At 41.3% G+C, this 26,559-nt stretch overlaps 1 protein-coding gene across 4 annotated transcripts in view; it reads left to right on the forward strand.

The window, feature by feature from the left end:
- PDE1C (phosphodiesterase 1C) overlaps positions 1-26,559 on the forward strand; it is a 1,119,495-nt gene that overhangs the window by 345,705 nt on the left and 747,231 nt on the right. For all 4 annotated transcript variants that reach the window (XM_077491703.1, XM_077491702.1, XM_077491705.1 and 1 more), the window contains exon 2: positions 22,276-22,326. In XM_077491703.1, coding sequence (XP_077347829.1) covers positions 22,276-22,326 — 51 coding nt within the window. The remainder of the gene's footprint in view (positions 1-22,275; positions 22,327-26,559) is intronic.

Genomic DNA, 26,559 nt, shown 5'->3' on the forward strand with positions numbered 1-26,559 from the left:
TTTCCTTCCTCACTCCCCCCATCCAGGACATATATAATCCAGCAGCGCAACGCACAAAAAAACAATTTTATGTTAACTAGCTTCTATGTCATGGGGGTAGCTAGCATTGTAGGAGTTTGTACGGAGTGAATCTGATTTGGTCTGTACGTTGGCTTTTACAGTGTCATATGTAAGGATCCCTTTAGGCTTAGCTTGTCTAGTAGCTCTTCTGACATGAGTTGAGTCTTCTCCATCAACATCATTCCCCATTTGCATATCTTGGCTCACAGACAAGTCTTGACTTAATGGGGGCAATTCTGCAGTGTCTAGTCTCTAGGCATGTGCGATTAGTTTTGTACGAATCGAAAATTCTTACGAATTTTTGTAAATTCGTACATTCGGGAGGATTCAAAATAAGAATTTCTATGCTTCAGAATTTTGTACGAAATATGAAATTTTGTTTACGAATTTCGGATCCAAATTCCATTACAATGGAAACGTGACTGGTGTTTTTTTGACCAATCAGAGGTTTTCTTCTGCTGCAGAGTGAGGGTTGGGAAAATTACCTTTTTTAATATGGGAGTGGGAGACTGGTACTGGTAGTCGATGGGAGATTCAAAATCGGACAAAATAATCGTTAATTACGATTATTCGTTATGATAAAGTAAACAAAACCAGGAAGTCAGCACAGCACAGGGATGGTGAGCCCCTCATAATGATAAATTAATCATAATTGTTACGAAAAGTTAACGAACCAAAATGAAAATACAAATTAATTCTAATACGGAATGGAACAAAGCAAAACAAATTTATTGACGGCGCACATGTCTACTAGTCTCACCATTTCTGTAGCCCAGATTTGGTCGCCAAATACTGTTCCATCATTTTTTTCTTGTTCAAGATTGGGTGTGGTAGTTGTAGGATACAGTAGAACTCTTCAGCAGAAACTCTTAATGGGGGTTTCTGTAGCTTTTGAGAGTTTTGTTGAGACACAACACTATCATGACTTTCTGTATTCTCTGGTATATAAGGATAATACCATCTTTCTTCTTCTGAGCATTCCTCCTGCTGGTCCAGATCTATTCTGGTTTCCTTTCTGTTACTTGATTGTCTTTGGTTCATCGGTACTCTTGGAGTGTGTCCTTCAATTGGTAGGTCATTTACTGGTAGTAAGAGATTTCTGTGAAGTACTCGAATAGCCTTTTACCACTTTCAGGCTGAATTTTGTACACAGGCCCATCTTTGATTCTTTCTACCACTTTGTGTACTGATTCTTTCCAGTATGAACGAAGTTTACCAGGTCCTCTCCTTTCAGAGAGATTTCATACTAAGACCCGATCACCCGTTTGAAGAGGTGCTCCTTTTATCTTCTTGTCATAGTACTTTTTCCCTTTAGCAGATGATTTTTGGCTATACTCGGATGCGATTTTGTAAGCTTGTTGCATTCTGGATGCCCATTTCTGAGTAAATGTTGGTTGACTTTCTGATTCCTTTTCCAAATTTAGGTTGAGCATTAGGTCAATTGGCAAACGAGGAGATATCCCATACAATAGAAAGAATGGTGAGTATCCAGTGGCTTCATGCCTGGTGCAATTGTATGCATGAACCATATGTGGAAGATGTTCTTTCCAATCTGACTTTTTCTCTCCCCATAAGGTGCGAAGCATCTGTAACAAAGTATGGTTCAGTCTCTCCACTGGGTTACCCCATGGATGGTATGGAGTAGTTCTTGAATGAGAAATCCCTGCCATTCGTTGCAATGTCTGAAACAGGTTGTTTTCAAATTCTCCTCCTTGGTCATGGTGGAGTTTCTCTGGATATCCAAATCATGGTATGAAATCTTGGAAGATCTTTTCTGCCACCGTTTTTCCAGGTTTCTTCTTAGTTGGATACGCTTGTGCAAAGCGTGTGAAATGGTCTACTAGTACAAGTATACACTCATATCCTCCTTTGCTTCTCTCCAAGTGAAGGTAATCAATGGATACTAACTCCAAGGGTAAACTGGTAGTAATCAAACCCATAAGTGCCCTTTCGGGGATATTTGGATGCTTTTTTTTATTCAGTTGCACTTCCTCAGCACATATTCATCAATGTCTCTTTGCATAAATGGCCAGTAAAATCGTTCACATGCTAGGTGGGTTACCGTGTCCGTGCCAACGTGACCCATGTCATCATGGAGATTTCTTAAGATCAATGGTTTTAGGTTTTCTGGTAGAGCTAGCTGTTTTTGGGTTGCAGAGTGTCGGTAGAGGATTCCTTCATCAATTGTTCCATTCATGTATCAAACGTCTTGTTTTACTGGTCATACTCTCCTTTTCTTTGTGGTTTGGAATCAAGTCGTTCTCCTTAAGCCAGACCACTTCTCTAATGTTGCTATCATCTTGCTGTATTGCTCTGATATTCTCCTGAGTCATTGTGCAGATTGTCCGTCCTTTCAGCAATTCCTCGGACACATCACTTTCTGAGTGAAGAGTTAATGAAGCCACCCATAGTGCCTCTTCTTCATCGACAGCTTCGTTCCCTTGCCACATAGCTGACAAAAACTCAGATGGTACAAGCTCTGTGTAATCACTCAGATTCTTCATTAGTTCCACCGGAAATCGTGACAGTGTATCAGCGTCTGCATTCTGTTTACCTGGCATGTACTTGATATCGAAGTGTAAATCGGCCAACTCGCCAACCCAGTGATGACCCACAGCATTCAGTCTGGCAGTACTCAATATATATATATGTCAATGGGTTGTTGTCTGTGCATTCGTCCAAGGTATCAAACCTGTCGTTTAAAAAGTTGACAATTCTTCGGTCTAAGTTTGATACCATGCTCGTGCATTCGACTAAACACTTGCCTATTATCATTGACATGCTCCTGAAAAATTTTGGAGTAGCAAAGTACGTCATCCTGGTATGGAGAACAACATTTGTCTCTGATGCCCTCTAGTATATTCTCCATGCATCTCTGAAAAGCTGCTGGACCATTAGTTAATCCAAACTAAATGTGATTCCACTCCAGGAGTCCTCAGGGGGTGCTGAAAGCCATCAGATGTTTGGAGTCTTCATGCACAAAGCCTTGATGATACGCACTACCCTGGTCCAGGATTGAGAACCATGTAATCCTCCTAAGGTATCCAGCAGATCTTGTATTCTATGTAGTGGATGTCTATCTGGGATAGTCTTTCGGTTTAACTCCCTAAAGTCAACACATAGTCGTAGGCTTCTGTCCTTCTTTCGAACACAGACAACTAGTAATGAGTATGCAGAAGAAGATTTCGTTACCCAACCTCGGTCAAGAAGGTTTTGGATATATTCTTTAACTTCCTTGTATAGGGGATTCGGTATCGAATTGTAGCGTTTCTGGACAGTGTTTCATCTTTTAGATTTATTCTCAGTTTCAGGTTAGGAATGCATCCTATGTCTCCCTCATCTCAAGCAAAGACATCTGATTTGTCATATAACATTTGTCTCGCTATCTCCTGTTCTTCTTCTGAGAGATCTTCCAACTTAACAGATTTGTTAGTGGGTAGCTGATTTCCAGTGTTCACTTGATTCAACTGGTTTACATGAAATACTCTTTTCTTCTGGTCAATTCCCTTTCCATCATCTTTGGAGAAAACAGTAGAATCTCAGCTGCTGGAGAAATGGTACCCAATACTGTTCTGGGCAGAAGGTAGATGCCATGTTGAACACAGTTCAGCATAGGCAACTTCACCAGTTTAGAGAAACTGTTTGGCACATCAACCACTGAAGGAAATAGTCCTTCTTCAACTGGATATTCTGGAAGTGGTTCAAATGGTATGATTCCTCCTTTTGGCCACGCTCTAATTCTGCATTTGACTTCACAGAGCTCGCCTCCTTTAATCTGGAGTCCCTTCTTCCCCAATTTGATCACACGACTATCGGATATTTCTGCTGGGTCAGTTGCTTGACTGACAGCATTGACAATGCTAGTCGCTACACTCTGTCTTACTTTCATAGCTTCACTCAGCAAGATAGTCAGGTTTTGGGTGCTGTTTGGTCAGTCGCGGTTTTCTCTGATCAATTTTTCGATAACATTAAACCCAAGAATTGGATTGTCATTACAGCAGTCGCTTTCCAGCATTGGCACATAGATGACTGAGTTTCCATGTCGACTACTTTTGAATTTCAGGTGGACTTCAATCCATCTGATGAATGATATGATAGAACCATTTGCAGCTGTAATGGATAAGTTGTCGTCGCAAAGTAAATCTTGTATGTGCCTAATGGAGACACTGGATAGAAACTTTTCTAACCATGCCTTCCCGGCAATGCTGACCTGAGGTCCTGTGTCCATCAGCATGTCAACCGGAACACCATTCATCCGCCATGACAGGAGGCACTTTCCTCCAATTAATTGTGCTACCTATTGTTTGGAGAATCTGTTCTCTTTTGGGAGTGTTTTAGTTGACTGGTGGGTGAATAGCCTGTTTACCTTAGCATGGGACAGATCATTTGAGGTGGTCACTGGTTGTCCCTTCCCAGTGACCGTCTGTCGCTTCTCGAGCGCCTTCTGTTCTTCAAGCAATCAACCACTCTGTGTCCTGTACAACCACAGTAGAAACAATGGTAGCAGTTCTGACTCTCTCGTTTGATGCAATCATCACACCTGGGTTTGCAGTGAGCTGTATCCGGAATTCGAACATTGGTTAGTGGCTTAGTCATTGGGTTTCCAACAACAAGAGTTTGCTTCATCATCTTTTCCAGGTTGTTCGTGAGAGCAGAGACCTGTGTTGTTAGTTCCGTTAATGCAGTGTGATTTGCTCTAGCATCTCCCTCAATTCTATTTTGCAATGTGTCTTTTTCACTATTCCCTGGTGTCTGCGATGAATGAACAGTAAGAGGTTTATGTTTAGGTGCACTGTTTAAGCGTCTCTGCCTTTCTGTTTCCTCATCAACTGATCTGGTGACCTGCTCTATAATAAAGTCATCTGTTACTGTCAAATCAGACAAGTATGGCTTGATATCTTGTCTAACATTAGAATTTTTATCATTTAGTCCCTGATACAGTGTATGAAGGAATATGCCCTGCACCAGTTTTTTGTCATAGTTAAGCTCTCGCCTATCATGTTGTAATGTAGACAGAACTTTTTGTTTTAACCCCACTAGCTTGCTGGGTAGCATTGCTAAGGTCCCGAAATAACTCATTACCACTTTGTTTTCTCATATCTGACTTCAAAAACCTTTTCAATTCAGCAACAGTAAGATCATCTTTGTCAGTCGACATATCTTTAAAATGACCAGGTTTGATTATTCTCAACACTGTGCGTATAATTTCAGATTCAGGGAATTTTTCTGTTAAACCCTCGTCAATTTGTCTGCACGCGCTACTGTAACATGTCCGAACCATGATCTGAAATTATACCACCATGCATTTTTAATTCTCTACGTGGTAATAAAGCAACAACATCAGTTAATCTCACCACCTTCGATACCTGTTCAGTCCTTGCAGTCCCACTACTTATTTTTTTTGCAGCGGTTGCAATGTCCACAGTTGGTGTACTTTCCTTGTTGAGTTTTAGTTCATCGATCTTGTCGATCTTGATCAAGGTATGTCTTACCTACTCATCATCAAACTTCGCCAGCTGATCACTTCTCATGTAGTGTAAAATAAATTCAACGCGTTCCATTTCGTTTGTACCAGTGACTGATGGAACGTTCACGTCTCTTTCATCTTCCAGCGTAATAGCGAGGCTATGCAGCTGTTCTTTACTAAGCAGATGAATTTGTTTCCGGATTTCCGGATATCCCACATCAGTGCACAACAAGGAGACACCATATCTGTTGCACTCTGAAGACTTGCTCTCACAAGGCAGATGACACTCACGACTGTCCTTGTAGCTCCACAGTAGGCTCACGCTTGTCTCACACTTCCCTCTCACTGGTAATACAACGAATCTCGGAGGAAATGTTACCAGTCTCAAAATATAAATTAAGAGAGCCGATGATTGTGGACGCGATGAGGTAATGTGATCAGCTCGGCGGGGACTGCAAAGAATTACACAAACAGCAGAAGATATGACCACTCATCTTTATGGCTGAAGCAGTTTCACTTCAGTCACATGGTGTGTGGTCTTATATAGACTCTGCTCGTGTGCCTTCTCTGCCATCTACTGGTTGTTGATATTAATTACCAAACCTACAGACATTTATCCATGGCAATAGCAGAACACCAACGTCTGATTTCAGTGATTTCAACAATCAGGTCGCATCCATACTAATGAAGAACAATGGCCACACATTGTAAAACAGCCAAACAATGTATTTAAAACAATAGACGGGCACTTACAGGGGTAAAAGAACATACAGAATATCACAGCCTGTACTGATGCCTTGCCACTGGCCACACAGTGAGCACGCTGACATCCCAAGTTAAGCCCCCCCCAACGTTTCACCATCAAGCAGCATCATGAGGGGAACAGGAGCGAAAATTTGGGCAGTCAATAAAAATGAATGTAAGAGAAGAAAAAAATCCAGGTGGAGAACTTCTCTAATCACAAAGCTCTTTCTTCCATATTAAGCAGAGAAAATTACACGTGAGACCATTGGATATAAAATGCAGACCGCAGAGTGCATAATCTGAGGAGGAAGCATAACAGAGTGGATAATGATCCATAGGCATCGCCAGGGTGTGGCTATAGAGGCCGGAGCCCTGAATCTGTAGCCCATAGCCCCAAGTCTCTTGCCACAGGGTTGTGGCTGTGGCAGTTGGGCAGGCTCCATTAGAGGTGGAGGAGAGAGACGAACAGGCAGACGAGCAGAGATTACATCTTCTCTCTCCGTCCGCTCCACCACTCTTCCGACCTCACAGCCGGGCCACTTCAATGTGGGAGCGATGTGCGGCAGGGGCAGAGAGATGACACCATCTCTCACTGCCTGCCAGACATGAGTGATCTTCCACCCTCCCAGCGTGGGCCTCTTCATTGTCAGAGGTGCGGCGGGGAGCAGAGAGATTACATCATCTCTCACTGCCCGCCCTGCACTCACCTCTCCTGACCTCACTAAATGGACCAGTGCTGCCAGCCCACCACCAATGTAGTGACAATGCACATTTGGTGGCACTGGCAAGCATGGCAAGTGACAACCCACATCTAGTGGCATGTGATGTGGCAAGTGACAATCAGCAAATGGTGGCAAGTGACAATCTGCAAATGGTGGCAGGTGATGTGGCAAATGACATGGCAAGTGGCAATCTGCAAATGGTGGCAAGTGATGTGGCAAGTGACAATCTGCAAATGGTGGCAAGTGACGTGGCAAGTGACAATCTGCAAATGGTGGCAAGTGACAATCTGCAAATGGTGACAAGTGACGTGGCAAGTGACAATCTGTAAATGGTGGTAGGTGACGTGGAAATCTGCAAATGGTGGCAGGTGACATGGCAAGTGACAATCTATATCTAGTGGCAGGTGACGGTGGCAAGTTAAAAAGCTGCATCTGGTGACAGGCGATGGTGGCATGTGACATGATGCATCTGGTAGCAGGAGATGTGCGAAAAATTGCTTACCACCAGCGCATCCCCCACTCCGCCCTGCAAAAAGGTTGGTGACCACTGCTATGTGCTCTAGCCCCAGATCTTTTGCAGACCTAGCAAAGCACCTGATAACCATTCTCTATTATAAATTACTCACTTTATTAGCACACAGAAATTATAATCAGGAGACCTTTTGATAGTAGGGAAAATTTGCTCCCCCCCAGGCCAATGGTTCCCAGCCCTCTCCTGGCAAGCATATGTGTGATTCTGCAGTGCACACGTACCATAGAAATTTATCTCTGCTGTTGACCAATTCCCTTTAGAAAATTAGATCCAAAGACTCAAATATGTAGATACAGGGCCTTACTCAAACTCTGTTCAAGAAACAGGATGGATTTTGGGAATAGTTTAGAAATAGCACTGTAGGGGTAAAATTTTTAATCCAGCCAAACAGCTAAATACACAGCTGAGATCTCCTTTACCTGCCAAGTATTTCTTGGCAGGTAAAGGAGCCGCCTGACAGTTTTTTTTTTCTTTTTAGCTGGATCTGATTAGAAGCTCTATGGAGCTCTATGGATAGGCGGTTGTAAATTGAGGTGGGCAGTTGTGAACGGACAGTCCAAGTCTATAAAAAAACAGACTGTGTTTTTCTGAACCTAAACAGGACGGATTGAAGGCAGCCTGATGTAAACTGAGACTGGAGTCCCTCTGCATTCATAGATCTAGCATGGGTCCACCCATGTTTGCCGGACACAAACTGAACAGGCATAGATGTAAAATAACTGACATCTGTCACGAGTGGCTCCGAATTAGCATGGGATTTGCTCACAGCCCCCCTGTGATTGGAGCAGACCCTAAAAAAAAGATCCCTAAAGAGGGTTTATATTGGTATAATTTCTTCATCCCTAGGCTGCTTACTGGACAGTGGAAAAGTAGCAGCAGACTGATGAGGTCATCTCCCTGCTCTGTCCCCCTCTCATGTTTCTTGTCAGTACATTTCCATGCATCACACCTGGCCATACCTCTTTAAAGCAAAATTACATCCAAAACAAAAAATGTAATATATTGCAGGTGACGAGCCATCAGATGTGGTGGCTGCATTTGTTTTTGTTTTTTTCTTAAGCTTTTTTCCTTTTGTTTTCACCTGGTAATCTGGCTAGTAACACACCTCCAGTATTAGAGTGCCCCATCTTTAGAAGAAGGAAGAACAGACACACTTTTGGATTGCAGCATTGTCAGTTGTCTGGGGGGGAGGAAAGAATAGAATAAAGAATGCCTAAAAAAGCAATCACATCTAAGAATTGGTAAACTGCAATATAATAAATGTTTGCTTTTGAGTTTAATACATTTAACATACAGGAGATTGCAAGAGCCCAACAAATCAAACAAAGGTACTTAAACCAGCATTAAACAAAAAATATATAATACGTTCTTAATGAATACAAAGCTGCATTTATTTGTGACTTTTTAATTAAAGCATCATATAATAATTTAAATTCCACATGCCTGTGTTGTATTGCTAATACTAATTTAATGTATATAAATACAAATAAAATACTTGGCTGTACAGAACATGTGGAATATGATTAAGGTGGAAATTCTTAGAACTAACACGATTTCAATGGTTTATGAAGTCTGCCTACTCAATCTTAAGGCTCTTGAGATCAATAATGTGTTGTTTATTAATGTGTAAGTAATTTATTAATCTCTCCAGATGACACGTAAAAGAAAAAACATGCACTGCCCTCCTGTTGATGATTTTGTAAAGTGTTCATTAGAGTGTGATTTTTAAAATCTAGGCAACTCCAAGCTAATTTTACTGAAACGTTCAAAAGAGCCCCTGGTTGCTTTGCATATTCATAAATAAGCTTTTAAATAGATGTAAACTCCATGATCAAATATTCAAAAAGACGGATGTTGGCAATCACAATTAAATAAACATGAAGAAATTCTAGAACAGCCAGTAGTTTTCTCTTTTTCCATATGACTATATTTCTCAATGATAAAGTCATTTTAAAGCATTGCATTAAAGATTCAAATCCAGGGCATTTATTAAATTTATTACATTTAAAACTGGTATCCCTTTTTACATTATTAAAGCGACCCCTTTAGGGTGAAAAAAATAACAAAATAAATGTCCCTGCAATAGAAGACATTTAACACTTGGTGTCCCCTGCCTCCTACTTTTCCTCTGTTTTAATGCTGCAGCCTAGCTAAGGCTCTTCAGCAATTTGACACATCAAAGAGCATTGGATTCCTGTGTAACAGCTGCACACTGCGATTCCATCCACCAACCCCTGCATCACTATGGGACTTAGCAGTGTTGTAGCGGGTCAAAGGATAAAACCATGGAGCACCTTGGGGGAAACAGGCATTAGACACTTGTGAAAGTGACTGAAAGAAGCTGCAGCACTGGAAAGAAGGGGAAATAGAGCATATAGGCTAAAAAATAAAGGGAAGTATAACAGCTCTTCCATGGCAAGGATGATTCACCTAGATTCCTTTACCCTGACAGGGTCACATTAACTTTTTTTTAAAGATGGTATTTATTGATTTTCAAAATTGTACAAGGCACAAATACCATAACAATAACATTAACTTTACATCCTTTTATAGAGTCCGTGTCCTGTGTAAGTCATCCTGTGTAAGTTAGTGGTATCTACAAGTTAGATATCTACAAGTTACAGGTATCTGAAAGTAGCAAACATATGAAGACATGTCCAAACAGGAACCCAGTTTGGTTATATAGTAAAAAGAGAGTTGGTCCAAGGCCCCCAACTTTTTATCAAAACTTTTTTTCAAAACAGTGGAAGAGCAGAATTGATCAGCTGTTTCCACTCTGGGAGGGTTATTAAGCGGAAAGGACCTCTTTCAGGTGATTGTACACTGTACACTGTTCGCCCCATTCGGTGAACACCCACATTTCCAGGGCGTTCGGCTGGTGTTCACCCCGCCGAATACCCAGCAATGCACCGCACACTGCACAGTGCATTTGCCCTATCAGGGCACAGTAAAAGCTGGTTGTTAAGGAGCGGAGTCGGGAAGCCGGCCACGGCATCTTTAACAAACAGCGAGTCATCAGCTTTCAATGGGCTTCCCCGCTGATAGCTGAATAAAAAAAAATTGTGAAAAAATTTGGAGGTAAAAAAATTGTAAAACAACTAAAACAGCGTGGGGTCACTCCCAATCCATACCAGACCCTTCAGGTTTGGTATGGATTGTAAGGGGAACCCCTTGCCAAAATTTAAAAATAAAATGGCAAGAAGGGTGCCCAAGCGAGTGCCCCTCTTCTGAACCATGCCAGGCCACATGCCCTCGACGTGGGGAGGGGTGCTTTGAGGCGGAAGCCCTGCTGAATGTCTTCTTTGCCTTTTGACACTTTTCATATAGGTAAGGGCGGGGCCACCTGGCGATGTCATCTGGTAGCATCACCATCCAGTGCATGCTGGGTCAGTGATGTCGTACAAGGAGCCATTTCTTTTCTTTTTTGGGTCCAGCGGTGTGGCGGGCATCGTGATTGACGATGAATCTACATCGGGGGGACACAGTTTTTTTTATTTTAGGATTAATCAAAAACCTTTGTACTGTTTATATTTATTTTGACACTTTTTTGGTGAATGGGTTTTGGTGTACATCATACTCATCCATATGGGGGGGGGGCGGGATCTTGTTAAAGGAGGCTTCCAGATTCCGATAAGCCACTGGCCCTCAGACCCCCAGAACCACAACCCAGGTTTTTGGGGAAGAGACCCTTGTCCCCATCAACATGGGGACAAGGTGCTTTGGGGTAGATATGTGCATTTAGCTTGGTCCCGAATCGAAATTCGGACGAATTTTTCATTATTCGGAAAAATAGAATACAAAAATATTATTTATATATAAACATCTTCCGAAATTCAAATATCCTATAGAATGAAATTGAATAGAAAAGATTAGAATAGAAAATAAATATATTAATATTATATAAAACCATCTTCTGAAATTCGAATTTTGTATAGAATGAATTTGAATAGAAAAGAATAAACTAGAAAAACCTATATTGTATTTTATTCTATTCTGTTCCATTGTTTTTCTATTCGATTCTTTTCTATTATTTTCAATTCTAATCTTTTCTATTCAAAATCATTCTATACAAAATTAGAATTTCGGAAAATGTATATAATATATATATATATATATATATATATATATATATATATATATATATATATATATATATATTTATATTTATATTAGTGCCTTGAAAAAGAATTCATGCACCTTGCAATTTTCCACATTTTGTCATGTTACAACCAAAACTCAACTCAACAAGTGGCACATAATTGTGAAGTTAAAGGAAAATGATAAATGATTTACATTTTTTTTTTTTTTTTACAAATAAATTTGTAAAAAGTGTGGTGTGCATTTGTATTCAGCCCCCTTTACTCTGATACCCCTAACTAAAATCTATTGGAACCAATTGCTTTCAGAAGTCACATAATTAGTAAATAGAGCCCACCTGTGTATAATGTAATCTCAGTATAAGTACAGCTGTTCTGTGAAGCCCTTTTGGAGGACCTTAGTGAACAAATAGCATTATGAAGCCCAAGGAACACACCAGACAGGTCAGGGATAACGTTGTGGAGAAGTTTAAAGCAGGGTTAGGTTATAAAAAAAAAAATATCCAAAGCTTTGAACATCTCACGGAGCACTGTTCAATCCATCATCCCAAAATAGAGCATGGTACAATTGCAAACCTATCAAGACATGGCCGTTTACCTAAACTGACAGGTGGGGCAAGAATAGCATTATTTAGAGAAGCACAAGTGCCACTGTGGTCTATCACATTTAATCCCAATAAAATACATTGCCATTTATGGTTGTAACATGACAAAATGTGGAAAATTTCAAGGGGTGTGAATACTTTTAAAAGGCACTGTGTGTGTATATATATATATATATATATATATATATATATATATATATATATATATATATATATATATATATATATATATATATATATATATATATATATATATATATACATACATACATACACACATACACACACAGTATACAGTGTATATAGTGTATTAGAATAAAAAAAAAATTCTAGTGACACAATTGTTGGCACTCTCATGTAATCCGTCACCCAAAACAAGTATGAGATTATACAATCTGATGACAATGAAGTACAGGTAGCTCAGTTCATAAAAGCATAAAAAATACAATATATTTTATTATCGTGTGGTATTTGTTCTTTATTACTTACCAAAAATTGACTTTTCAATGACCACATGAATAAAATGGATTTAGCGAATGTTATTTGTGAAGTTCAGGGGCATTAGCTACTGTTGCAGTGCTCCAGGATAACACGAACAACTGCTTTTCATAACAGAAATTCTTTGTTTTGTCTGCCTTGGAAAAAAATGTTTTCGGCAGCAAAAGAAAATAACTTAATTCCAGTAAAACGACAAAATATAAATGCTCTTATCTTCCACACAAATTAAAGTGATTATAAAGTCTTATGTTTATTTTTTTTTAAAACGTCATACTTATCTCCTCTGTTCAGTTGGATTTGCACAGAGTAGCCTGGGTCCGCCTCTTCTTGGGTCCCTCTTTGCTGCTTCTGGCCCCTCCCTTCTATCGAGTGCTCCCACAGTCAGCAGCTTCCTATAGGGGCACTGGAGCTGAGTCACTGCTCAGTGTTGTCCATTGAGATACGGAGCCCTGACCCAACCCCCCCTCCTCTCTCCCCTGATTGGCTTACTGACTTTGATTGACAGCCATGGGAGCCAGTGGTGCCTCTTGTGTGTCTCAGCCAATCAGGAGGCAGTGTCCCGGATGGCTTAGAGATTTGTGGACATCATTGGAGAGAGATGGGGCACAGATAAGTAATTAGGGAGTGCTGGGGAGGCTGCTATGCATAAAAGGTTTTTTAACTCAATGCTTAACTTAACCGCCTGCCAACCAGTCGCCATCATCATACTGTGGCAGGTTGGGTCATTCCCGCAAACCTCTGTAGCTGTACATTTGTCCCTTTAACAGCTATAGCGCGCACACCCACTGCACAATGGGGGAGCTGATGTGTGTGGCCGGCAGCGGCGATAACCGCTGGCCACCCACGATTGCTCAATGGAAAGCCAGAATGGGGATCTGTCAATGTAAACAAACAGATCCCCATTCTGACTCTGAAGTACAGAGTGATCGTCTGTTCCCCACAGTTAGAAACACCTCCCAGGGACTACATTTAACCCCTTGATTGATATTTATTATAGCGCAAAAGATAAAAACTGCAGAGGTGATCAAATACCACCAAAAGAAAGCTCTATTTATGGGATGTCAATTTTGTTTGGGTATAGCGTTGCATGACTGCGCAATTGTTAGTTAAAACGACGCAGTGCCGTATCACAAAAAATGGCCTGGTCATTAAGGGCGAAAATCTTCCGGAGGCCAAAGTGGTTACTACTAAAAGTGTGTAGCACCTCCTAGTGTATGTTAGAAGTCCATGTAGGCAAACTATACTTTGACTCACATTTAAGCTGGTGAGTCTTAATTGGGTCAGGGTTTATTAGAGATCAGGGCTGGATGGCTCGCCCTGGCAGCTCTCTGGTGCCTCCCCTGGTCAAGAAGGTTGGAGAATCTTCTGGAACTAGAGGGTGGGTGTGGGGAGGAGCTGCCTTGAATATTTATGAGGCCTCAGCCAATCCCCAGTAGTGGGCTGGCAGGGGACTTAGTTCACCTTATAAATAGACATGAGCCAGTAGGGCAGTCGAGTGGAACATGAAGATACAGTGTTGAGGAGGATATCAGTGGCCCTCAGGGGTGCCCCCTAGTCTTGGGGAGGGGTGTCCTGCCCTGGGCTGGGGCTCGGGTTCTGGAAGGATCCTGCTAAAACAAAGAGGAGGAGGTCTTCATGGAGGCACAGGAGCAAGAGAGAACAGAGTGAGTAGTTTAATGGGGTAGACTGCCTCATGTAGTCTTGAACACAGTTGTGTGTTTAAGTCTTCAGTCCTTTCCCTTAGCGCTCTCCTGAGAATCATCCGGTTGGGCTGGTGAAGAGTCAGCCAGGTGGGCTGGTGAAGAGGCAGCCAGGAGGACTTGTTAAAGGGTAAGCTACACATACTGTGACTTCCTGTCTGTAAGGGCATGTTGGTAATCTGATAAGGAGTCTGTCAGATCCCTCAAGAGTGATTCAGCTGCAGCAAGAAAGTGTGTGCAGGAGGAAAGTGAAGAAGAGTGTATATAGATGTATATAGAAAGTCGTCCCTGAAGGTTGCTGAAGTCAAGTGGGCATTCCATAACTTCCCAACCCTATCCAAATTATTAACCCCTAATAAAAAACAAAAAAAAAAAAAAAGCTGTGGACTGTTCTCTGACTTTGGGTGCTTGTGAAGATTCAGTCCGCCTGGTTGTGCAGGAGTGGGGGATACATTTCATCCTATGTGGGGTGTGCAACAAGTGTATCAGCCACGCAAGGGTTTTACCCGCAGGAAGAAAAGTCCAATCCAAACTCTTAGGCAGCTCCCAGCAGACATGCACTTGTCTACTCTCCAAGCCCCCAACTACTCTACACCTGCTCTAGGAGCTTCCTGTCATTTTTGGGATTCTTCATGGTGGTGGGCTTAACCACATTTAGAACCTCAGTCCCCGTATTTGAGGTAGTGATAAACTTATGAAAAATAAGTTAAAATAACTTGTCCATCTTAGTGATTTGATCCCAGATGATTAAAATAAAATAACATTTAATTCTAAATCTAAGCTCTGAGTAAATCATCATCTAACCTTATCTGAACCTTTCTTTTTTAACAGAGACAGTTTAAAATGCCTTACAAATATAAATTTAAAGTTGATGTGATATTTTCAATGGCCAATGTTACATGAAATGTCACACTCTATTAATATGGTTGCTATGCATTTTAACACTATTGACAGATGAGTGGAATTCAGTTAGACCTCAACTGCAGGCAAACAGGTAAATACACAGTTGAAATATAAATCTAATGCTGCATACACACGACCGGACTTTTCGACATCAAAGGTCAGACGGAACGATTCCGGCGGACCATTCGATCGTGTGTGGGCTGCAGCGGACTTTTGATTTGCAAAAATCCGACAGACTTTAGAAATGGAACATGTTTCAAATTTTTCCGGCGGAACTCCGCCGGACCCAGTTCCTACCGAGAAATCAGCTTGTGTGTATGCTAGTCTGACGGACAAAAACCGACGCGAGGGCAGCTATTGGCTACTGGCTATGAACTTCCTTATTCTAGTCCGGTCGTACGTCATCACGTTCAAATCCGTCAGACTTTGGTGTGATTGTGTGTGGCCAAGTCCGTTCATTCGGAAAGTCCGTCAGAACTCCGCCGAAAGTCCGTCGGACCTAGTCCCTCGAAAAGTTCGGTCTTGTGTACGCGGCATAAGAGCTTATTTACATGCCAAACAATTTGCAATTTTGTCCATTCAATCCTGAGATTTACAAACCCCAGCCCCTACAGCACAGCCCTGTCAAGCAGAGGGAACCTGATCTTCCTCTGTTGCAAATTCACTTTTAACTACTTGCCGCCTGCCCACCTTCAAATGATGGCGGGACAGTGTTTGCTCTCGTTCTGGGACAATGTCATATGATGGCATCCCAGAACATTCACTCTCATACACCACGGCCACTCCATGTTGCTAGGATGCGGCGCCACCCTGATCTCTGTAAAGAGCCATGACCACAGCTCTTTAACCATGTGATTTGTGTCCAATCACAGCCGGTCAAATGTAAACATGGAGATGCTGGTAATCAGCAATCCTCGCCCTCACACTGACAAAGTGTGTGGCGAGAGACAATCATCTACTTGCAGGGGACAACAAAACATGTAATCAGGGCACTGATCATCAGTGCTCCGAGTACATTGGTGACATGGTGGCGCTATAATCAGTGCCAGCAATTAGTGCCTATCATTGCCCACCAGTGCCAGCAATCAGTGCCCACCAGCGCCCACAAGTGCTACCAGTGTCCATTAGTGATGCCAGTCAGTGCTGGCTATCAGTGCCACTTATCAATGCTGCCCATCAATGCCCATCAATGCCTGTCAGTGTCATCCATCAGTGCCACCCATCAATGGCCATCAGTACTGCCCATCAAGGCCGTCTATCAGTGCTCATCAGTGCCACCTATGAGTGCCCATAAGTGTGGCATATTACTGCCACCTCACCAGTGCCACCTAATCAGTACCCATAAGTGCCGCCTCATTAATGCCCATAGGTGTCACCTCATCAATGCCCAACAGTTAAGCCTATCAGTGCCCACCAGTCCCGCCTCATCAGTGCACATCAGTGAAAGAGAAAAATTACTTATTTACAAAATTTACTGGCAGAAACTAAGTAAAACATTTTTTTTTTAAATCTTTGTTCTTTTTTTTTTCTTTTGTAAAAAATAAAAAAAGCCAGCAGTGATTAAATACCACCAAAAGAAAGCTCTGTTTGTGTGAAAATTATACAAATGTAATTTGGGTACAGTGTAGCATGACCGTGCAATTGTTATTAAAAGTGTGACAGCGCTGAAAGATAAAGAAATGGCCTGGGCAGGAAGGGGGTGTAAGTAACCTGTAGGCAAGTGGTTAAATACAGGCCCAGGAAATCTACCCTCTCCCTGTGACTGGGCAGTGAAAGGAAAGGAAAGATTCCATAGTATATTGCATACTAAGTTCATTTAAGGTGCTTACTCTGCGTGCATTAAAAAAAAAAACATAAAAATGTGTATTAATGATTACAGAGCTGCATTCATGTGTGCCTTTACAATCACTTTAACTGCAGGCTGATTTAAAAGATAACCTTATCAAAAAAAAAAAGTGGAAAAAGGTATTTTTTATTTTATTATTTTAAACTTAATGGGCTGTTTTACAAGTGAGTACCTTCCCTCTGTTCTAAGCTGCACAAGTATAAAAGCTGGTGGAAGGAGAAGCAACAGCACACTGAGCTTTCTAGGGAAAGGCTGTGCATGGTGGAGGGGAGGTGAGGTGCGTGTAAGCACAAGTCTGATCATTTTAGGAGAGCAGGCTGAGTTCCCAATATAGCTAGAGAACTTGCCATGTTTATTAAAAGCAGAGGGACTGGCAGGAACACCAGAGACTTCACGCAGAGGAAGCAACGCAAAGATAACAGGATACCGTACACGATACAGCAGGCACGTATCAGGAATATAAAATGTTGGGGTAACAAATGCTTTAAACTTTTATTTTCAAAGAATGACATTTAAGTTTGACGTTAGAATTCTTTAAAAAATGTGATGATGTAAATTGAAACTAAAGCCCTTTTTTTTTCTTACCCACTGGTGCTAAAGTGACACATTCTTATACTTGTTTAGCATTCTTCTGGATGGGTTATGTGAAAGGACCCTGCCTGAACAAACTATATGGCTATAAAATGATATTAGGTCACTTGCCTTTGCAAGGTGAAAGATTGGGATTCTTTGCAATAATGGCTGTGCCTCCACACAAATAGAGATACCTGTTATAAAGACAAGATCTTTCTTTTGAGAACTTGTATATGTTAGGTCACACTGGTTAAGCCGATATGAGGTCCTCTTGTACCACCCCATGTACATTGTAATATAAATGTAAAATATGGGAACGCACATACAAAAAAATATATTAATATGGGTTATCAAGTCAAGAAGAACCTGTACGTAAGCATTCAATTACTGGTAAACGAATATGTGTATTGCATCACATCTGGGTGTGTGATTAAAAAAAGATATTCACCAACATGGGAATGCAGGGACCCCTAGAGATTTGTTACAGGTCTCTGGGAAACCCAACAGATGGTGAGTCCTGTGCCGGTATCAATGGATAAGTCCCCACTGAACTTGTTGTTGTAGAGGCAGTTTCTCTTAGTCCTGCTGACACAGCACAAGAAGAAGACTTGCACCCAACTGAGGGTCCCAGGGAACTGTCGCAAACAGTGGTCCTTAGGCATCCAAAGATAAATATTCACCCTCCCAGTTATCTCAAAAGACTTTAAGTGTAGGGGTAATGAGTGTTCTGTATTAGTGTGTTTATACTTCTCTCCATCCAGTAGGGGGAAGCGTTTGTAAATATGTTCACTTGTGTATATTTCTGGTAGAGCTATCTATTTCTTTAGCATCTATGGTTCCTGTATACCTTTGTGTGATTAAGAAAATAAGTCATGTGAATGCCTGTCCATGTCTATGCTTCAAAATCATTTTAAATACACAAAAGTTCACCTTTTTTCCCTAAATTCCAGCTTTCCTATGTACCAATATAGCATTAATGTACTTATTTTGCAAAAATAAAACAGCTTTCCATTAATTCTACACAGGCTTACCTCACTCTCTTTATAGTAGTTTAAACACATTGCTCGATTACTTCTGCCTTACATCCTGGTCAGACTTTAGGTCATGACACAGGAAGGAGTTGACCAGCTGACCTTATTAGCACACACCCTACATCATCCACTCTCTGGTCAACTCCTTCCTGTGTCATGACCTAAAATCTGACCAGAAAGTAAGGTAGAAGTAATCAAGCAGTGTGTTTAAACAGCTATGAAGAGAGTGAGGTAAGCCTGTGTAGAATTAATGGAAAGCTGTTTTATTTTTGCAAAATAAGTACATTAATGCTATATTTGTACATGGGGAGCTGGAATTTAGAACAAAAAAAGTGAACTTAGCCTTTAAAGAATAAAACAATGGGAAACTGGGGTAAACAGTGACATCTAATGATACGTGCAGATACCACAACAGATATAACTATAGAAGCCGAACACTCTGCTACAAGTTTTTCTTTGTATAATTACCAGGCACACATTTGCCCCTATATCAGTGAAATTACAATAATCTTATATAGGTTTGTCTACACATTGTCACATATAGAACTCTCTACCCCAGTCTTCTTAACTATCTCCTACTCTGTCCATTTTTAGGCTATCTCTGAAAACCTGAAAATCTCTTCAGGGAAGCCCATCTCACCTTAAAGCGGGAGTCCACCGGGACTCCGGGTTTTTTTTTTTTTTTTTAAAGCCAGCAGCTACAAATACTGCAGCTGCTGACTTTTAAAATAGTGACACTTACCTGTCCAGCGCGCCCGCGATGTCGGCACCCGAAGCCGATCTCTAGATCGTCTCTCGAGTGCTGCCGCCGCCATCTTGGGTATGGGAATCAGGAAATGGAGCCTTTCGGCTTCATTTCCCGGCTCCCTACTGCGCATGCGCGAGTCGCGCTGTGCAATAAGGACGGTCCCTGCTGCCTCTGGGATCTATGTGTTTCCCAGCAGGCAGCGGGGCACTTGCGGAAAGGGGCTGGCACTTGCGGAAAGGGGCGTAATCTACGCCCCTTTCCGCAGAGAGCTATCCCGGAAGTGGTTGCAGATACCTGTACTGTACAGGTATCTGCACCCCCTCCCCCCTGAAAGGTGCCAATTGTGGCGCCGGAGGGGGGAGGGTTCCGATGAGCGGAAGGTCCACTTTAGGGTGGACCTCCGCTTTAAACTAGCAACTGAATCTTTTATTTCTCTCATCCATTACAGTTATTACCTTTTGGTTCCACTGTATTATTGCTGTACTGTCTCCCTTTATGTTGTAAAGCACTGCATAACCTGTTGGCACTATATAAATCCTGTACAATAATATTAATTCTAAAAATTATTGTAAGCTGGGTTAGAACCAGTAAATCAAAGGTTGGGACCCTGCTACAGGCAGAAGTATTTGTAGGTTTTATGTGATCTGCAAGTAACAGTTAAGTGTTCCTTTACTTCTGAGTCGTCTTTAATAATGACTGGACCCCAGGCACATATTTCTTGCCCCCCCCCCCCCACCCCTCCATGCAATTTCGTTCTCCACCTGCTCTGAGACAAACAAAAGATAGCAGTTTACTAAATCAGATCAGGCAGAGATTGCGATTGGTTGTCAGAGGTTACAGTGTTTCATTACCCATCACTGATTTGCTACAAGAGGAGGTTACAGCACATATTATGACTCACTGATTTTTTTGCTAGAGGTTACAGCACATGACTCTTGGTTGTGGATTGGTTGCTAGAGATTACTCTTCATCAAAACTGCTCACTGATTGGTTGCTAGAGGTTACTGGACATCCTTACCAGTCACTAATTGGTGGCTAGAGGTTACTGCACATTATTGCTGCTCACTGATTGTTTGCTAGGTTACTAGGTTACTGCATATCCTTACCTCTCAATGAATGACTGCAAGAGGTTAGTGCACATCATTACTGCTCAATGATTGGTTGCTAAAGGTTACAGAACATCATCTCCTTGCTGCCTGCACACCATGGACTGGGGATATTAGGGAACCCATTAATAGACAGAAAACACCTAGGGATCCTAGGGCTCCTGGGGTCAGTGGCAATGCTGGGTGGGGGGGGGGGGGTTGTGATCATTGGCAATGCTGGGGAGTTAATGGGATCAGTGGTAGTGATAGAGCAAAGCTGGAAATCTCTAGCAAGTATATAGTAGTGGATTCTATACTCAACACTAATGTAATGGGGAATTTACAATGACCACCAATGTGAGGGGGGATTTACACTGACCACTAATGTGAGGATGAATTTGCACTGACCACCATGTAATGGGGGATTTTATATCACCCACCAATATAAAGAGGGATTTCTACACTGGCACCAATGTAAGAAGAGTATTTACACCAGCCACCTGCGGTTGGTATATACAGTACAATTACCTCCTTTTAAAGGGGGGATTTACACTGACAACCATTGACAAGGAGGTTTGTACTGTCCACCAATGAATGTAAGGTGACACTTCTACACGATCACCAATGTTAGGAGGATTTACGCTGACCACCAATGTAAAGGGTGATTTACACCGACAACCAATGCAAGAGGAACTTTCACACTGACCACTAGTGTGAATGAAAGCATTGTACACCAAGCCCCATTGTAATGAGAAGATTTTCACTGACCACCAATGTAAGTGAGGCATTTAGCCTGCATTCACATTTGTGGGTGTTGAAAAGCATGCAAAATCGCTTTCATGACACCAAAGAAACGTGCTGCCCTTTAGCAGATACACAGCAGTGCCATTAATTGTTACGGACACCCTCACACATCTGCTAAGATGTGTGTATTTACATGCACCAAAATTCAGGGTGCTGTGGCAAATTGTTTTTTGAAAAAGGGTTCCACCTCCAATTTGCTTACCTTTCCAGAACAGGTTGATGTTAGGCTTAATGAGCACAGTCATATGCAGAACTTTCAAGCATGCCCCTTTACCTCCCTAGCGGGCAGCATTCAGCAGGGGTGATTGTGAATATGACCATAGGGGGGTACGATGAATATGGCCTCTATTCATATTTCAATGCGGCTGGTCCGCGGTTATTTACACATTAATCCTGACGCTATTTACACATGAATGCTGGTTATTTACATGTAAACACAAGGTCTGCAGGTGAGTCATCTGTACACAGCAATATGCCAGATCTGGGCAGCATTAGTAACAGAACGTCACACTGAGATATCAGGACATATCACGGGACTTACACTTCAAGAAACAAGGGAATATAAACTGGGATAGTTGGCAAGTATGAAAGTATTAAAGACGGCCCTGCGTCTGAGTGATTCTTAGCTCAGGTTATCTAGTGCTTCTGATATTCAGTACATATTAAGATATTCTACTGTTACCATACCTTAAAGCATAATTTTCTAGACAGTTACCTCTCTGTTACTATGTATTAATGCATAATTTTCTAGATGATGTAAGGCAAGTATTTAAAATCAGTATCTTAAAAAATGGTTGCTTGAGTGTACGTGCAATGCTGCAGTAATTACAGTAATATGCTTCTGTTCATTTTTTTTTTAGTTGCAAATGAAGCTGGCGACAAAAATGCACGGCCCCTGGCAAGATTTTCAAGTAAGTATAAAGCTATCTACATTACATCTATCATACATCTTCCTTATCATATGCATATATATATCTATATATATATATATATATAGATATATATACAGTATATATAAATATATATACAGTATATATAAACATATATACAGTATCTCACAAAAGTGAGTACACCCCTCACATTTTTGTAAATATTTTGGTATATAAAAGTGTAATGTAAAGTAGTGAGTGTACAGCTTGTAGAACAGTGTAAATTTGCTCTCCCCTCAAAATAACTCAACACACAAAATTTCCAAATTGGGCCCAAAGTGTCAATATTTTGTGTGTCCACCATTATTTTCCAGCACTGCCTTAACCCTCTTGGGCATGGAGTTCACCAGAGCTTCACAGGTTGCCACTGGAGTACTCATCCACCAGCCCTGCAATGTCATCATGGAGGAGTGAAAGTTACAGACCTTGTGCTCCTCCACCTTCCGATTGAGGATGCCCCACAGATGCTCAATAGGGTTTAGGTCTGGAGACATGCTTGGCCAGTCCATCACCTTTACCCTCAGCTTCTTTAGCAAGGTAGTGGTCATTTTGGAGGTGTGTTTGGGGCCGTGTTGGAATACAGCCCTGCAGCTCATTCTCCGAAGGGAGGGGATCATGCTCTGCTTCAGTATGTCACAGTACATGTTGGCATTCATGGTTCCCTCAATGAACTTTAGCTACCCAGTGCTGGCAGCACTCCTGCAGCCCCAGATATGCCCACCACCATGTTTGACTGTAGACAAGACACACTTGTCTTTACACTACTCACCTGGTAGCCGCCACACATGCTTGACACCATCTGACTCTAATAAGTTTATCTTGGTCTCATCAGACCACAGGACATGGTTCCAGTTATCCATGTCCTTAGTCTGCTTGTCTTCAGCAAACTGTTTGCGGGTTTTCTTGTGCATCATCTTTAGAAGAGGCTTCCTTTTGGAACGACAATTTGATGCAGTGAGCAGCTTATGGTCTGAGCACTGACATGCTGACCCCCCACCCCTTCAACCTCTGCAGCAATACTGGCAGCACTCATATGTCTATTTCCCAAAGACAACCTCTGGACATGACGCTGAGCACGTGCGCTCAACTTCTTTGGTCGACCATTGCGAGGCCTGTTCTGAGTGGAACCTGTCCTGTTAAACCTCTGTATGGTCTTGGCCACTGTGCTGCAGCTCAGTTTCAGGGTCTTGGCAATCTTCATATAGCCTAGACCATCTTTATGTAGAGCAACAATTCTTTTTTTCAGAACCTCAGAGTTCTTTGCCATGAGGTGCCATGTTGAAATTCCAGTGACCAGTATGAGAGAGTGAGAGTGATAACACAAAACACCTCTGCTCCCCATTCACACCTGAGATCTTGTAACACTAACGAGTCACATGACACATGTCATCGGGGAGGAAAAATTGCTAAATGGGCCCAATTTGGAAATTTTCACTAAGGGATGTACTCACTTTTGTTGCCAGCGGTTTAGACATTAATGGCTGTGTGTTGAGTTATTTTTAGGGGACACAAAATCTACACTGTTATACAAGTTGTACACTCACTACTTTTTGTCACATGAAAAGATGTAAGACTTTACAATCACATTAAGTCCCATTTAAGTCCTGGAACCCGGAGGCCATGTACAGCTTTGACTGGAAAAAAGCATCCCTGTTACTGCTGCTGACCTGCCACTATTAACATATCATGCTGCCTGCTCTATTATGAATCTATCGTGATGTAAAGCTGACATACATAATTTTTCCTGTGTTGTGTGTCAAAGTTTCTTGACTATTCTTAGTGTGTGGCCTATTCCACTGCTTTTGCAATCAAAAATAATTTGACTATTTTCTCTCTGAAGTTCTAATTGCAATTTTTTAAATAAAAGTTGCCTGGTTTTTAATTAAACATTGCCCTGTGAAACTAATAGGCTAGTAAAAGTTCCTAATACACTGTTATTTTGCTGGCATTTTTAAGTGCAAAGATATCTACTTGTCGACTTCACACGGTAGCTTTACAGTTACAGTGGGGTCAGCTGCACAGAATCACATATATATATATACACGTGATTCTGCTCTTCCGGATAGGGGCACACATGCACCACCGGCACCCACTGATTGGCGAGGAGGAAGACAGAAAAGAGCTCAGTCTACAGAGCTCTGTCCTGACAGAAAGCACCACATAGTGAAAGCACCACATAGTAAACACCACATAGTAAACAGATAAACACTGGTTAGGCACACATTTAACACATTTAACCCTTTAATCGGTCTAGGTGTTTAACCTCTTCCCAGTCAGTGTCATTAGTCAATACCATGTATATTTTAAGCACTGATTACCATATTAGTGTCACTGGTTCCCACATAGTGTCAGATTGTCCACCGCAATATTTCAGATAAGTCGCTGTTCGCTGCCATTACCAGTATAAAATATAAATTAAAAAAAATTCCAGTATACTGTATATATCATAGTTTGTAGACGCTATAATGTTTGCACAAACCAATAAATATACGCTTGTTAGGTTTTTTTTAAAACAAATTTATGTAGCAGAAATTTGATTTTTTTTAATGTTTTTATCGGATACATTTTAAAGCAGAAAGTAAAAAAATAATTTTTTTTTTTAAAATTGTTGGACTTTATTTTGTTTATAGTACAAAAAAAAAAAAGTCTACTGGCTGGAATGGTTCCAGCGAATTGGAGAAAAGCCAATGTAGCACCAATATTTAAAAAAGGGCCCAAAATACATCCCTGGGAATTACAGACCAGTTAGCCTAACATCAATAATATGCAAGCTCTTGGAGGGGATGATAAGGGACTACATACAAGATTTTAGTAATGAAAATGGTATTGTTAGCAGTAATCAGCATGGATTCATGAAGAATCACTCTTGCCAAACCAATCTATTAACATTCTATGAGGAGGGGAGTTGCCATCTAGATAAAGGAAGGCTCGTAGACGTTGGATTTTGCAAAAGCATCTGTCACAGTTCCCCATAAACTTTTACTGTACAAAATAAGGTCCGTATGGACCATAGTGTGAGTACATGGATTGAAAACTGGCTACAATGGTGAATTCACAGGGTGGTTATAAATGGGGAGTACTCGGAATGGTCAGAAGTGGAATGTGGGGTCCCACAGGTTTCTGTGCTGGGACCAATCCTATTTAATTTGTTCATAAATGACCTGGAGGATGGGGTAAACAGTTCAGAACTTCTTTCAAGGTTTCCACATCCTGCGGAGAAGTTATTGCCCTGCTTAGCTTAGTATTGTCAGCAAATACAGAGATTGAACAAATTAATGGGGTGGGCAACTACATGGCAAATGAGGTTTAATGTAGAAAAATTTTAAATAATGCATTTGGGTGGCAAAAATATGAATGCAATCTATACACTGGGGAGAGAACCTCTGGGGAAATCTAGGATGGAAAAGGATCTGGGGGTCTTAGTAGATGATACGCTCAGCAATAGCATGCAATGCCAAGCTGCTGCTAACAAAGCAAACAGAATATTGGCATGCATTTAAAAAGGGATTAACTCCAGGGATAAAGCGATAATTCTCTTACTCTACAAGACTATGGTCCGGCCTCATCTAGAATATGCTGTCCAGTTCTGGGCACCAATCCTCAGGAAGGGTCTGAAGGACATTAGTTATGAAGAAAGGTTGCGAGCACTGAACTTATTCTCTCTGGAGAAGGGAAGCTTGAGAGGGGATATGATTTCAATTTACAAGTACCATACTGGTGACCCCACAATAGGGATAAAACTTTTTTTGCAGAAGGAAGTTTAACAAGAAACATATTCATTTATATGAAGCAAGTGCACAGTATACTACAGGTTAAATAAGTATTGAACACATCACAATTTTTCTAGGTTAACCACTTTCAGACCGGACCATTTTGCTGGTAAATGACCAGAGGTCTTTTTACAATTTGGCACTGCGCTGCTTTAACTGGTAATTGCGCGGTCATGCAATGTTGTACCCAAACAAAATTTGCGTCCTTTTCTTCCCACAAATAGAGCTTTCTTTTGATGGTATTTGATTGCCTCTGCGATTTTTATTTTTTGCGATATAAATGTAAAAAGACCGCAAATATTGAAAAAAAATGATATTTTCTACTTTTTGTTATTAGAAAAATGCAATAAACTCAATTTTAGTCATACATTTAGGCCAAAATGTATTCAGCCACATGTCTTTGGTAAAAAAAAAGTCAATAATTGTATATTTATTGGTTAGCGCA

Source organism: Lithobates pipiens, unplaced genomic scaffold (assembly GCF_037356315.1).
Source record: "Lithobates pipiens isolate NorthernLeopardFrog02 unplaced genomic scaffold, aLitPip1_a1.2 Scaffold_19, whole genome shotgun sequence".
In the NCBI taxonomy this organism is placed as follows: Eukaryota; Metazoa; Chordata; class Amphibia; order Anura; family Ranidae; genus Lithobates; species Lithobates pipiens.